Source organism: Lepus europaeus, chromosome 13 (genome assembly GCF_033115175.1).
Source record: "Lepus europaeus isolate LE1 chromosome 13, mLepTim1.pri, whole genome shotgun sequence".
In the NCBI taxonomy this organism is placed as follows: Eukaryota; Metazoa; Chordata; class Mammalia; order Lagomorpha; family Leporidae; genus Lepus; species Lepus europaeus.
In genome coordinates, this window is record NC_084839.1 from 35816438 (window position 1) to 35829778 (window position 13341).

The 13341-nt window shown below is 42.6% G+C and overlaps 1 protein-coding gene across 8 annotated transcripts in view; it reads left to right on the forward strand.

The window, feature by feature from the left end:
- The window catches only part of TMEM178A (transmembrane protein 178A), a 324154-nt gene that overhangs the window by 27530 nt on the left and 283283 nt on the right, over window positions 1-13341 (forward strand). Inside the window, exon 1 of one of the 8 annotated variants that reach the window (XM_062209316.1) lies at window positions 8120-8182. The exons of the other annotated variants lie outside the window; for them this stretch is intronic. Within the exon in view, the coding sequence (XP_062065300.1) occupies window positions 8141-8182 (42 nt within the window). The 5' untranslated portion in view covers window positions 8120-8140. Of the gene's footprint in view, window positions 1-8119; window positions 8183-13341 lie in introns of those variants that run through there. 8 annotated transcript variants of the gene reach the window in all.

Below are 13341 nucleotides of genomic sequence, written 5' to 3' on the forward strand. Positions count from 1 at the left end.
GAAAAATTGTACCTTCTTGTTTCAGAGTGACTTTTTAATAGTAAATTTGAACATTTTTCAAAATGTTTAGTGTCTACTGCTAATAAATAAGCATGTAACAGGCCATAAATTCTTCCTGGATATATTCTTGCATTCATTTAATATTTATTGAGTGTCTGTTGTAAGACTAGGAAAGTGTCCCTGCTCTCCAAATTCTCAGTCAGTTGAATGAAACAGACAAGGACACAGTTCAACGTACACTAATTTAAGGAAGTAGTTAAAACAGCAGAGTCAAAGAGATTGCCCATACATTTAAATGGCTAAAATTAATCAAAGTTATATTTTGATTCATATGGCCTGAATCTCTATCAGATGTTTTAAATTTGTTGGTGGGTAGAAACTAAAAACATTTTATATGCTTGTGCTTAAGTTTGCTGGTTAAACAAGCTATACCATGTTAGATAATTAAGAGATGTTTCCAATTACATGTAATCCTAAAGTTTATGGAAGGCATTGGACCTTCTGGTAAATGTTTTCTTAAGTTGTTATCTACTGGTTGAATCTGCTTGCTAAGTTTTCATTTGATATTGCTATTGTCAGTAAGCGATCTGGGACTTGCTCCCCTATTTCTCTATTCTAAGCCTGACTTGTTCTCTCGTTTCTCTACTCTCTTCAAGGTAGGAAACTAATTCTATTATGAAGGAATCTCTAAGATGCAACATTTGATCTTTATATCTTATAAAAGGGATAGCCTACATTTTCTGTAATAGCATAGCCAAAATGAAAGATTAAATTATAATTTCATAGCTAGATTTACTTCACCATCATCGAAGTACACAGGGAAAACCTCTCTTTCAGACTAACAAGAAAGAAAGTTTTAAAGGAAGGATGTAGCTTTCCTCATGGGTATGTCTACCTCAGAAAAACCACTACCAGAACATGCCTGTGACTGTAACTTCTAGTTTAGGCCATGAAAGATTAGAAATGGGACTTGAGCACCGCCTTGACTTGCATCCTCTGGTCTGCTTTAACAAAAACCAGGAGGAAAAGAAAGCTAGGCATCAGAAGCAACAGGCCAGTCCACTGCAATGTGGGAAGACTGGGCTTCAGCAGAAGTCAACTTGTGAAGAGCCCTGGCAGCTCTTCTAAGAGTTGGATCACTGGAAATGGAACTGCCCTGGAATCAAAGGACGCCCAGGTCAGAGCCACAGATCTTACTGGCTGTAAGCTGAAAAGCCCTTCACTCGGCCCAGCTTCCAAAGTGACCACCGCAGCTGAGGAGATGGCCAAGTAGGGTTAGTAACATTGCAGGCAGAACTGTAAATTTCCTGTTAGAGGTGCCACCTGCCTTTACCTGGCCAGCTCTCCTCTCAGGCCAGCTAGCTAATGGAAGTCAACAGGGTGCCTTCCCCAAGGAGGTTCACACCTCCCTTAGGATGTATCCTATGAAGAGAGAGATAAGTCTGGGCCTCATAATTTACAAGGCCTTAAAACCCACCAGATTATTATCAAGCCCCTTCTATCAGGTTCTATTTGCCTCTCAATCAGAAAACTTAGTTGTAGCTTAGATAGCATCTTTCTTAGGTTCTCTAATAACTCTGTCCTTTGTATCTAGCCCATTTGGGTCTCATTCCTTTGTAATCTAGCCTCTACTCTAACACCAGTGGCTCTACTCCCAACCTGTGTGTACTGATGGTCCTCTCCCCCACTTGATATTGTATGATTGTTCAGAATTTCTCTACAGACAGACCCCTCTACCTGCAAAAGTTAAGTGACCTTTTCTCCCAGTCTTGGCTGGGATCAGCTTTAAGCCACATCCATCAAACTGTCCTCACAAAGGTCCAGAGACCCCCCCTCATTTCCTCTCTATGAAATCCTCTCATTTCTTGGTTAATGCCACTCTTAGGATCATTGGTTGCTATTCTCACCCTGACTTTTATACTGCAGTGTCTGTTTAAGTGTTTACAGCAGGTGATAATGGAGCGAACGAAGACCTTCAGCAACCCGGCTGTCAACCAAATACTGCTACAGGGATATACTCCACTCCCCACCCAGGAGACAGCGGCTTGAGACATCACCCCCATGCCAGTGAAGAGTACCTTGTCGCCCCATATTAGCAGGAAGTAGCTCTAAAGACAGATCATCGTCCCTCTACCCCTCCTGGACTTTTGGAACTAATGTAATCCCATACAACTCCTGCTTTATAAAAAACAAAAGGGGGGAATGTTAGGAAACTGGCACAGTTTTATCTATGGCGCGATCTACACCCTGATTTACATCCTAGGTCCTGGCTCCCGATGTCATTGCTGAAAGCCAGGTGGCCACATGGCCCAACCGCTGTTGTCAAGCTCCACCCCCGTCCTAATGGGATTCGCTGCTCCTGCTTCCCTGCTCATCCTCCGGCAAAGTTTTAAAAGGACCTGTTCCTGAACTCGTGGCTCTCTTGGCTTCTCTCTTCTCCTGCTCACTCTCTCTAGCCTCCTCTTCTTCTCTCTCACTCCCCTCTCCCCTCTCCTCTCTCCTCTTTCTCTCTTATTCTCTTTTTCCCTCTTCGCCCCTTCCCTCCGGTCTGCTGGGTTTTCCCCAATAAACCCTTTCCCTTAAAAAAAAAAAAAAAAAAAGCAGAGTCAAGAAATGGCTTGCTTGATAATGAAGACTTCAAATGCTTTTCTACAGCATCAAGTAAAGAGGTTTGTAATAAGGGAGTGTTAAGGGAATCTGTCTCAACAGGTGAGTTCAAATCAAGTCTCATTGACCTACTCAGCTGTGTTAAGAAGGTTCAGCCTAATCCTGAGGGCACTGGGAAAGCAAAGAAGAATTTTAAGCAACTAGGAATGAGATGATCAGATCTGTGCTTTTGAAATCTCCCTTTAGCAAGAGTGTGGGGGAAAAAAACTGGAGGGGGTCATAGGGAGAGAGGACAGACAGACAGAAATCAGTAGCTGTAGTTCAGGAAAGAGGCAAGGACTGGCTCCATCCAGGGGAGTTCTGAGAGGGATACTGAGAACTGTCTTACATGTTTTAAATTTTGTAATTTATTCATGAGGCAGAGGTACACAGAAGGAGGGACAGACAGCACTCCCATCCGCTTGTAGACTCCGCAGGTGTCCACAGTGGTGAGGCCGAAGGGAAGGGAGCTAGGCTGGAGCTGGGAGTCAGGAACTCAGTCTGGGTCTTTCATGTGGGTGGCAGGAACCCAATTACTCAAGCCATCACTACTGCCTCCCAGGGTCTACACTAGCAGAAAGTTAGAAGTAAAAGCCAGAGATAGTAATTCAACCTAGGCACTCTGATGTGGGACTTGGTGTCTTAATCACTAAACTAAATGCCCATTCCTATTTTCCATATCGATAGCATCCATTGTCCCAGCCTAAGCCCCAGAAAAAATAAAGCCATGAAACAAAGAATTGGCAGCTGAGTTCCAAAACATCAGGAGTCTTCTAACATTTCAGCCTTTTTGTTGTTGAAAGGAAAAAAAAAAACTGAGGTGGAGGTCTTAGTATGAGAGCCAAACGAGATGCAAATTAACCCTTAGATTAGGGCCTGTGAGGTGACTTTTGTGGTGTGCCACTAGAACCCTCTCTAGAAATAAAGGGTTAATTCCCCTTGCCTCTGGGAGAGCTGTGAGCACACACCCTCAGCAAGCAGCCACCTGTAGGGATAGCCTTGGCTAAAGAGAGCCACTGGTCCAAAGTCGTGTCCACTTATTGTGGTAGCCCACATTCATGGGCTGATCAGAGTGAGAAATAATGAAGCATTTCCCTAATCCCAGTTTGAGGCAGCCTCGAAAGGCCATCCCGGCTTTGGAGCTCCTCAAGGTTTAGCTCAGGCTAGCATTGAGACCGACCTCAGCTCAGCCTCTTCCTTCGCTCAGTCTTGCTCCCTTTCTCTCCTTCCCTGTTTCTGCCCTTCTCATTCTATCTTTCCCTTTCCCTCCCTTCTCTTTTTCTTCTCTTTCCTTCCACAGATGTTGCTTTCAGGAGCATTTCCTGGAAAATCTGTGCACTCATCTCAGAATCTGCTTCCTGGGAACCCCAACCTGTGACACCCTCTGGGGAAGACTCCTCCTGGAGACTTAGAGCATGTGTGTCCCTGTGGCTGGCAGCCAAGAGGAGGAAGAGTGCTGCAGAATGAGCATATCCAGTCTGTCCCTTCCAAATTCATAAGTCATGAGTCACTCATCTTGGAGATAGAGTAGTTAAATGTACGGAGAGATCCCAAGATTTACACCGTCTATGTTTCTTCAACAAGTAGGAAACACAGGGATAATACTGAGGGACTTTAAGAAAAATTATTATCCTGAGGTTTCTTACTTGGGTAACTGAGTGAGTGGTAGTGCCATTTACTGAGATAAAAGAAAAAACAAAGTTTGGAGGAAATGATGATCTTAGTTGGAAGTGCCCTTAGGATGTCAAAGTAGAGTTGTTCATTAGATAATTAATGATATAAATTTGGAGTCCAGGAACGTGACTGATGTGAATGGGGATACCCACAAGCATACACGAGTAATGACCGAGACCGCATAAAGTTGACAGAATACCTTAGGGGCAGAAGTCAATTTACTTTTTTGTTGTTTTAAGATCTGTTTTTTATTTGTCTGAGAGGCAGAGAGAGAGAGAGAGAGAGAGAGAGAGAAAGAAACCTTCCATCTACTGGTTCACTCCCCAAATGACCGCAGTCACTGGAGCTGGCCAGGCTGAAGCTAAGAGCCTAGAACTCTATCCTGGTTCCCCACATGGGTGGTAGGGGCTTTAGCAATAGGACCATCTTCCACTGCTTTCCCAGGCTCATTATTAGCAGGAAGCTGGATTGGAAGCAGAGCAACCAGGACTCCAGCAGGTGCTAGGATGCTGGCATCACAGGTGGCAGTTTAACCCACTGTGCCACAACACCAGGTTTACCATTTAAAAAGCTCTAACACCCTGCTTCCTGCTCATGATATAATTGTTCCTCTGCACCTTCTCCACTAATGGGGCCTCCTGATCCTGGTCTGTGACCCTCCAAATTGGTAGGCTGCACTGTTCCAGTTGGCCACTCTCCTACAGGATGACCAGATACCACCTGGAATGAAACAGGGTGCAAGCCTGCTGTGAATTCATTGCAGGACTCGGGTCTCACTTAGGGATTCTTCCTCCTCCTCTTGCCTCCACTTCCTACCATTTTCTTCTATTCCCATTTACAGATAAAACTGACCAGAGCCCTGGGAGTAAATGGTTTTCTTTGGCTTCCTCCTTGCTTCCTTTCAGGCCCTGTTTCTTGCTTCCTAATTGTCATTTGAAATCAAGAGGACTACAATAAAGAAATTTCTGTATTTTTGGTTTATTAAAACAACAAACAAAGGCCATGTTTGTTTTAATAACAAATTGTCATTAATATTTTCAGAGATTTGAGATTATATTACCTACATAAAACAAGGGCAAGGATACAATAAAAAGAACGATCAGAAATATGAGGACATTTTGAGAATGAAAAATGTATGATTGGCAAAATACGAATTTCACTAGCAGGATTGAAGGTAGAGTTAAGAAAACATCCCAGAAAGCAGATTGTGAGGGGGAAAGTGGCAGGCATAAGAGAAAATTCTGAAAAATCCATGTTCTACTTAATAGTACTTTATGTAGATTCTACCCTGGTTCCTTTTATTATTAGTCTCCCTGAGGGAACTAAAGGGGGTAGATGCAACACTTTGGTGCAAGGACCAACCTTAAAGAGGGGGACACCCTTTTTCTGTGCGTGGTGAAAAAAATAAGTGCCAGTGCAGAGACCTGCAAGGTTTGGGTGATGGAAATGGAGGAAGTTCTTTGTTAATGGCTTCTATTTTCCCCATGAAATACGAACACTGGCATTTGTTGAGGTAGTGGTTGAGTGTGGTGGTTGGGTGGATGTTGGTAGGGAACTTTGAGGAGGATGAAGATTTTTTTTTTTTTTGGAAAGAGCCTGAATGAAGGATGAAAAAAAAATCTGCTTAAGGAAGCAACAAATGATTGCGAAGCTACTGGGGGAATGCAGGTGAGCTGGAGGCCCACACCAGTAGGTCTTGGAAAGTAGATTGTCCAATCAGAGCCAGAGTGAGAGATCCCTGCAGTGGAAGAGATGAGCTAGTCCTACTCTGAGAAGAGAGCTATATAAAGGAAAACTAGAAAAACATCCTCCTCTGAGTCATAGGTATCACTTCCATCAGCTTCTCAGTCCTGCTTGTTTCCCTTGATGTTTACAGAAGGACATGTGATTACACAGGGGAAAGGTAAAGGGTGCAATAAACCAGGGGTGCAGAGAGGGAGTGGCAGAAGGAAGAGCCAGAGCCAGGGGAGAAATCTGTGAACCCAGCGGAGAGCCGGCAGTCAGGGAGAGGGCTTCCGTGGCATTTCCTTAGCGGTTTGTTTAGTCTTGGGCACAGAAACTTGCTGAGGGGCTCAGACATGTGACTGCCTTCACTGCTCTATCTTCAGCATCTAGAACAGAGCCTGGCACAACATAGGTGAAAATAAATATTTGGTGATGAATGGCGTCCACAGTACAATCGCTGGCTTTTTTAGCTGGTCGGCACACAGATCTTCTCTTCTTCTCCCCCTCCTCTACAAAAAGTTTTCAGTGTTTGGGCCTGCTGGGGCCTTTTCAAAAGACAAATAGTCCTACTGCTGCTTCAAGGAGCCCACCGCCCACCTACCAGTCGGAACTGCGTCTTTCTGTTCTTGCTGGAAAGAGGCACAGCTTGCTTCACAAGAAACTTGCATAGGAAATGGTGCAATCTGGGCTGTTTTTCATCCTCCTTCAACCTCATTTCCTAAGTTAAAGCAAGAGAAATTTAAGGAATCTTAGGAATAAGAAACTTCTCCGGAATGATCTTTATTGAGCTTGTGTTTGGAACCAGCTGAAATCCTGAAGGGCTGTCAAGCCAGCCAAGAATAAAAGAAAATGAGAAATAACTTAAACAATCCTCGCCAAAGTCTGAAAAAGATATCTAGAGCAGCTGCTATTTTTTTTCTTTTCCCAGAATGGTTTGCCTTTCCCCCAGTTTGTAATTATTGCAGGATTGTGTTAGATTATTTTAGGGTAGGAAAGGAGAAAGGAGGAGGGATTCAGGGTTTTGGAAAGAGTATGGTGTGGTTAGTTGTGGCCTTTAAGCTTTATAATTAACGTAGCTGTGGTACACATTCTCACTGCCTCTCCTATTGGGATGCCACTGACCTGTAAGTGAAGTTTGTATTCATGGCCTTTTCTTAAGAAGTTTGTTCATGGTGCTTGGGTTCCCTCCTTCACCCCTTCCCTCCCAATTCAGTCTTTGTGGTCTGAGGATCATCTTACCAGGGCTTCATCTGAGGGGAGAAGAACCATTTTGTCTGCCCTACATTTATCCAAAAAGAGTGCAAGAAAAACTGTATGTGGTCTGCCAGATGGGCAGGGAACCCTCTGCTGCACTCAAAATTTTCCAGCTGTGGATCCCCAGCTTGCCCTTGTGCTGTGAGCAGTGCACGAAGGCGACAAGCATTTCCTCGGAAATCTCCACCTACCCTCTGCTGTGACTGGCTTGGCTGGTTACAAAGGCACCAAGAGGATGGGAGGAGGCAATCTGTAGAATGAGACTTCGCTGGCACTGCCATTCCTACCCCATTGCGAGTTTAACTGCTACACAACTGAGCTAGATATGAGAAAAGAACTCAAACTGACTTGCCCTTGGTCGGCCTGAGTGGATATTGAGCCCAGAGTAAAGCACAGAATTGTACTCTGGCCTGGCCCAAGGCACGGTTGGCTGAGTCATGCTACACCAGGAATGCAGCTAGTCTGGAATGTAGAACAGGGGCCCAGATGCCTGACACAGAGCAGGAATTTAGACAGGGGAAGGCCTTTTCCTAAGGTACTGAAAATCTACCTACATTCATAAGTGATCTTAAAAACAAGTCACATAATACAAGTACATAAATATTTTTTCTTTTTAAAAATTTATTTATTTGATAGGTAGAGTGACATAGATATTATATATATGTATGTATATATATATATATATATATATATAGAGAGAGAGAGAGAGAGAGAGGAGGTGGAGGTGAGGGTGGGGTGGGGTGGGGTGGGGTGAGGAGATCTTCCACTTCCCAAATGACTGCAATAGCCAAATCTGGGCCAGGCTGAGGCCTGTAGCCAGAACTCCATCTGGGTCTCCCACATGGGTGGCAAGTACTTGGACCATCCTCCACTGCTTTCCAAGGTGCATTAGCAGGGAGCTGGATGGGAGGGGGAGTAGCTGGGACTTGAACCATGCTGTGACATGGGATGCTGGCATCACATGCAGTTGCTTAACCCACTGTGCCACAACAGCAGCCTCATAAGTATTCTTTTTCTTCCTACCCTCCTCTCACTTTCATTTCAGGTTCCTCCTTAGAAGCAACTGCTCTTTTCAACTTGGAGTGCATCCTTTTTTCTTTTCAGTTATTTATGTATTTGTATTATTTATCTTCATTTTTATGTGTACATTGTATATATAAGTCTGTACCTGTGTAGGTATGTGTGTATCTAGCTAGATAGCTATCATCTATCTCTATGAACAAAAAAAATTTTTTTGTTTGGCTTTAGCCTAAATGGTATCATATGGTATGAACTGTTCTTCAACTTCTTTTTATTTATTTATTTAAAAAATTTTTTTAAAGATTTATTTATTTGTTTGAAAGGCAGAGTCACAGAGAGAGAGAGAGGTCCTCCATCCACTGGTTCACTCCCAAGATGGCTGCAACAGCCAGAGCTGCGCCAATCTGAAGCCAGGAGCCAGGAGCTTCCTCTAGGTCTCCACACAGGTGCAGGGGCCCAAGGACTTGGACCATCTTCTACTGCTTTCGCAGGTCATATCAGAGAGTTGGATTGGAAATGGAGCAGCTGGGACTCGAACCGGCGCCCATATGGGATGCCGGCACTGCAGGTGATGGCTTTACCCCTATGCCACAACACCGGCCGCATTTATTTATTTTTAATTTAGCCAAGTGTCTTGGGTATTTTTCTGTGCCAGAATGTTTTAATTCTTTTTAATGGCTGCATACCTTTTCATGACTTAGATTCATTGTTGTTGGCTTAACTGTCCCTCTTTTAATGATCATTTAGGTTTCTATCCTATCAGTTTTTACTACTACAAGTAGTGCAACAGTGAATAACCTTGTTTGTACCTGCTTATTTTTTGCACATATGCAAGTATCTCTCTAGGGTAGAAACCAAGTTGTGGAATTATTGAATTAAAAAATATATGCACTTAAGTGTGATAGATTACTGCCTGATTTGTTCTCCAAAAACCTCACCTGTCTCCTTACATGCTTGCAAACATTTGATATTAATCTTTCTTGTTTATAGCCAATCCAGTGTATGAAAAGTCATTTCCACCTTCCTTTTATTTGCATTTGGCCCAGAACTGACTGAACTCTTTTCTTGTGGATGTATTGTCAGACAGATTTTTAGACATCAGTGACTGGGGAAGAGCCACAAGATGCTCCTTCAGGGGTGACACAAAGGATCCTACTCTCTACTGGTCCCCACCCAAGATTATGCACTCAGCGATTTAACTTCAGGTTAAAGTATCCTGATCAAATGGGAGCTCAGCCAAACCAGAAGAGCCCAGTTTATAGCCATATGCGCACAGAGCCCAAAGCTGTGCAACTCCCAGATGTCAATCACAAATACAAATTGTGAGCATCAGAGCCACATCACTAGTCAATGCCATTCATCCCTTAGGGATAAAAGCCTCAAACGAGGAAAAGAGAGTACTACGTGCTCTCTCAACTGGCCTGTTCATCTCTTGGAAAGTACTTTAATAAACTTTGCTTTACTATCCCTGCTGTTGTCTCTCTGAACTGTAAGTCATTACTCCCTTGGCCAAAAGAAAATTGGGGCAAACCAGCCACTTCTGATAACAGAATGAGAGCAGTCTTTGCTATAAATGTCACAACACTTTCACCCAGTTTTTTTCTTGTTTATAGTTTCTTGAACAGAGTTAAAATTTTGTTACAGAATAATGTGTTAATCCGTTTCTTTATGACTTTGGTATTTTTGCATGTTGTTCGAGGTGGTCTTTCTTACCCTCACAGTCATAAACATGATCTTGTGCTAATTATGGGTGAGCAAAAAACTTGAATGAGATATTTTGGTCCTGGTCTAAGCGCCCATCATCTTGTGTCTGAGTTACTGCATAGCCTCCTTGCTGGACTCCCTGCCTCTTTGATTGCTCCTTTATAGTCTATTCTCAATACATTAATCAGAGTGATGCCTTTAAAAATTTAGTCAAATAATGCCAGTTCTTTGAATCAAATTATCCACTTGCTTTTCATGTCACTTCAAGTAAAACCCAAAGTGATTGCAATGGTACCATATGCACCCTTGCACCCCATTACTTTTCTGGCCTCATTTCCTACTACTCTCACCCTGTGTTTGACATATATAGCAGGTTCTCAATAAATATTGGAAAAATTCAAGAGTAAATTTGATCCCAATTTGTTTGAGGCAAAAAGTCTAAAAAGTGTTGGAATGATATGGGGACATAGACGCTGTCATACACTGCTGAGCAGAGTGTAAATTTGTACAAATGTTTGCAATCTGTAAATCCTTAAGGATGAGCCTGTCCTTCTCCTTGACAGTTCCTCTTCTAAGTACACAGCTGAGAAAGATTCGCTTATGTGTACCCAAGGAGATTGTATGAAAATGTTTATTGCAGACTTGTTTTTAATGGGGTGGAGGAAAATGGGCACGGGAAGGAAATAAGGAAGGAAGGAATGAAGAAATGATGATAGGACAAAGCATGCTTATCAAGTAGATAATTTGCTAATACATGGTCACTTTTGTAGAATGTCTTTTCTGATTTTGTTGAAGTTTTTTTGTTTGTTTTCCTATATGTTCATTCTAGTGCTTTTAGAATAACTTCTATTTGGTTATGATGTATTTTTAATATTTTTATGTGTGTTTCTGAATTTAATATACTAGTGTTTTGTTTAGGAGCTTTTCAGTTTTGTTCCTAAGTGAGTTTGATCTATAATTTTTTAAAAATTTTCATTTGTTTTTGGTATCAAAGCTACAGTAGAATCATACAATGAGTTGTTTAGCACCTCTGTCTCCTCAGACTTGTGAAATTGTTTCTATACAGTAGTTGTTGTTTCTTAGTTGAAAGTTTGACAGGGGGCTGGTGCTGTGGCACAGCGGGTTAAAGCCCTGGCTTGAGGCACCAGCATCCCATATGGGCGCCAGTTCTAGTCCGGCTGCTCCTCTTCCCATCCGGCTCTCCATTATGGCCTGGGTAGCAGTAGAAGATGGCCCAAGTCCTTGGGCCCCTGCACCCATGTGGAAAACCTGGAAGAAGCTCCTGGCTCCTGGCTTTAGATTGGTGCAGCTCTGGCCATTGCGGCCATCTGGGGGAGTGAACCATCGGATGGAAGACCTCTCTCTCTGTCTCTACCACTCTCTGTAGCTCTATATTTCAATTAAATAAAATAAATCTTTTAAAAAAATAAAGTTTGACAGAATTCATTTGGGTCTGTTATTTATTTATGGGGACTATTTTCCGATTGATATTTGATCTCTTTACAGACAGTGAGAGACAGAGAGAGAGGTCTTCCTTCCGTTGGTTCACTCCCCAAATGGCCACTACAGCCGGCGCTGCGCCAATCCGAAGCCAGGAGCCAGGTGCTTCCACCTGGTCTCCCATGCAGGTGCAGGCGCCCAAGCACTTGGGCCATCCTCCACTGCCTTCCCGGGCCACAGCAGAGAGCTGGACTGGAAGAGGAGCAGCCGGGACTAGAACCCGGCGCCCATATGGGATGCTGGTGCCGCAGGTGAGCCATGGCGCTGGCCCCAAATTGAAGTCTTATGTTCCTTTCTATTATTTTTGTGTCTTCTCTATTCCTTAAACAATCTTAATAGAAATTTATCGGTTTTATTAGTTTTTCCAAGTGCTAACTTTTGGTTTTGCTGTTCACCTCCAGAGTATGTGTCTTTAATTAATCTTGCAACATGACTTTATTAATTTTTTCTTTATTTGAGTTTATATGAACATTCTTCATTAACTTCTCCAATTGGATACTTAATTGTTGCCAATCTATTTTTCTTTTCTAAAAATAAACGAGCATGTTCATCATCAAATACCCTGCACTGTCTTCATCAGTCACTCCTACTAGTATTCTGTTGAGGCTTCTCCATTATTGTACAGGTATGTCTCTTGCCTCCATGTGGTATGTTTGTTCTGAGTCAATTTATCAATATAGGACTATCTTCCAATTTCCAGTCCTGATTGTGTTCACTGTAGAGTTCATCCACCCACTGTTCTTTCTTTTTTTTAAATTTCACTGACTATATTTTTAATTCTCATGTTTTTATGTGTTTTTTCATAATCATTCATGGTTGTTTCATTTCTACTTTTTTAAAATAACTGTGTATGAATGTTACTACTCTGCTTAATTCATTTGAAAAGCTTCAACAGACTCACTTTAAAGAAGTAATTGTCAGATATTCAATTATTTTCTTCTCATCTGGTGTGAATTCTCCACATTGTTGCTTCTATTTTTGGCTGTCTTTTACAGCATTTTCTCCCTCCTTCCCTTCTTCCCTTTTTTCCTCTACCTTCCTTCCTGGCTTAGCCTTCTCTGTATAACAGTTTTGTGGTTATCTCCTTTTGCCTTCTGGAACTCTCTCTAATCCTATAGTACTGTAGATTCAGTTCCTTCTCCAGGGTCAAATTCTGGCAGTGAGACTATGCCTGACTCTTCCTTCTTCTTTATGTATTCAGGTTTGTGCAAGCCTGTTCTTTTTTTTTTTTTCTTCTTTTTTTAAAGATATATTTATTTTATTTGAAAGCCAGAGTTACAGAGAGGAGAGAGGGAGACACACACACACACACACACACAGGTCCCCCACATGGGTGCAGAGCCCAAGCATTTGGGCTGTCTTCCATGGCTTTCCCAGGCCATTAGCAGAGAGCTGGATCCAAAGAGGCACAACCGGGACTCAAACTAGCACCCATATGGGATGCCAGCTACATCACAGCACCAGTCCTTGATTTTAGATAAGGCTGTCTGCCTCTCTTCAGACAGCTCCCACTGTCCTGTATGGGTCCAGACCTTGATTGACTGTTTGCTTTTGATGGAATCCATCTTTAGGTACTTTCCATATAGTTTGTGTTCTACTTCTGGGCTACAGAGCGGTTTCTGAGTGCAAACATGCCTGACACTTCTCTCATTTTAAATTTCATCTGTGATCACTATCATATATGATTAACATGGTTCTCAAAGCACCATCTTGTCTTGAAGTCCCTGCTCTTTTGCTTCTGCTTGCAACACACATTCCTCTCTGACCTTCCACTTGCAAACGATTCTTTTCACGGTTACCACTGTTGTTTCCCAATCA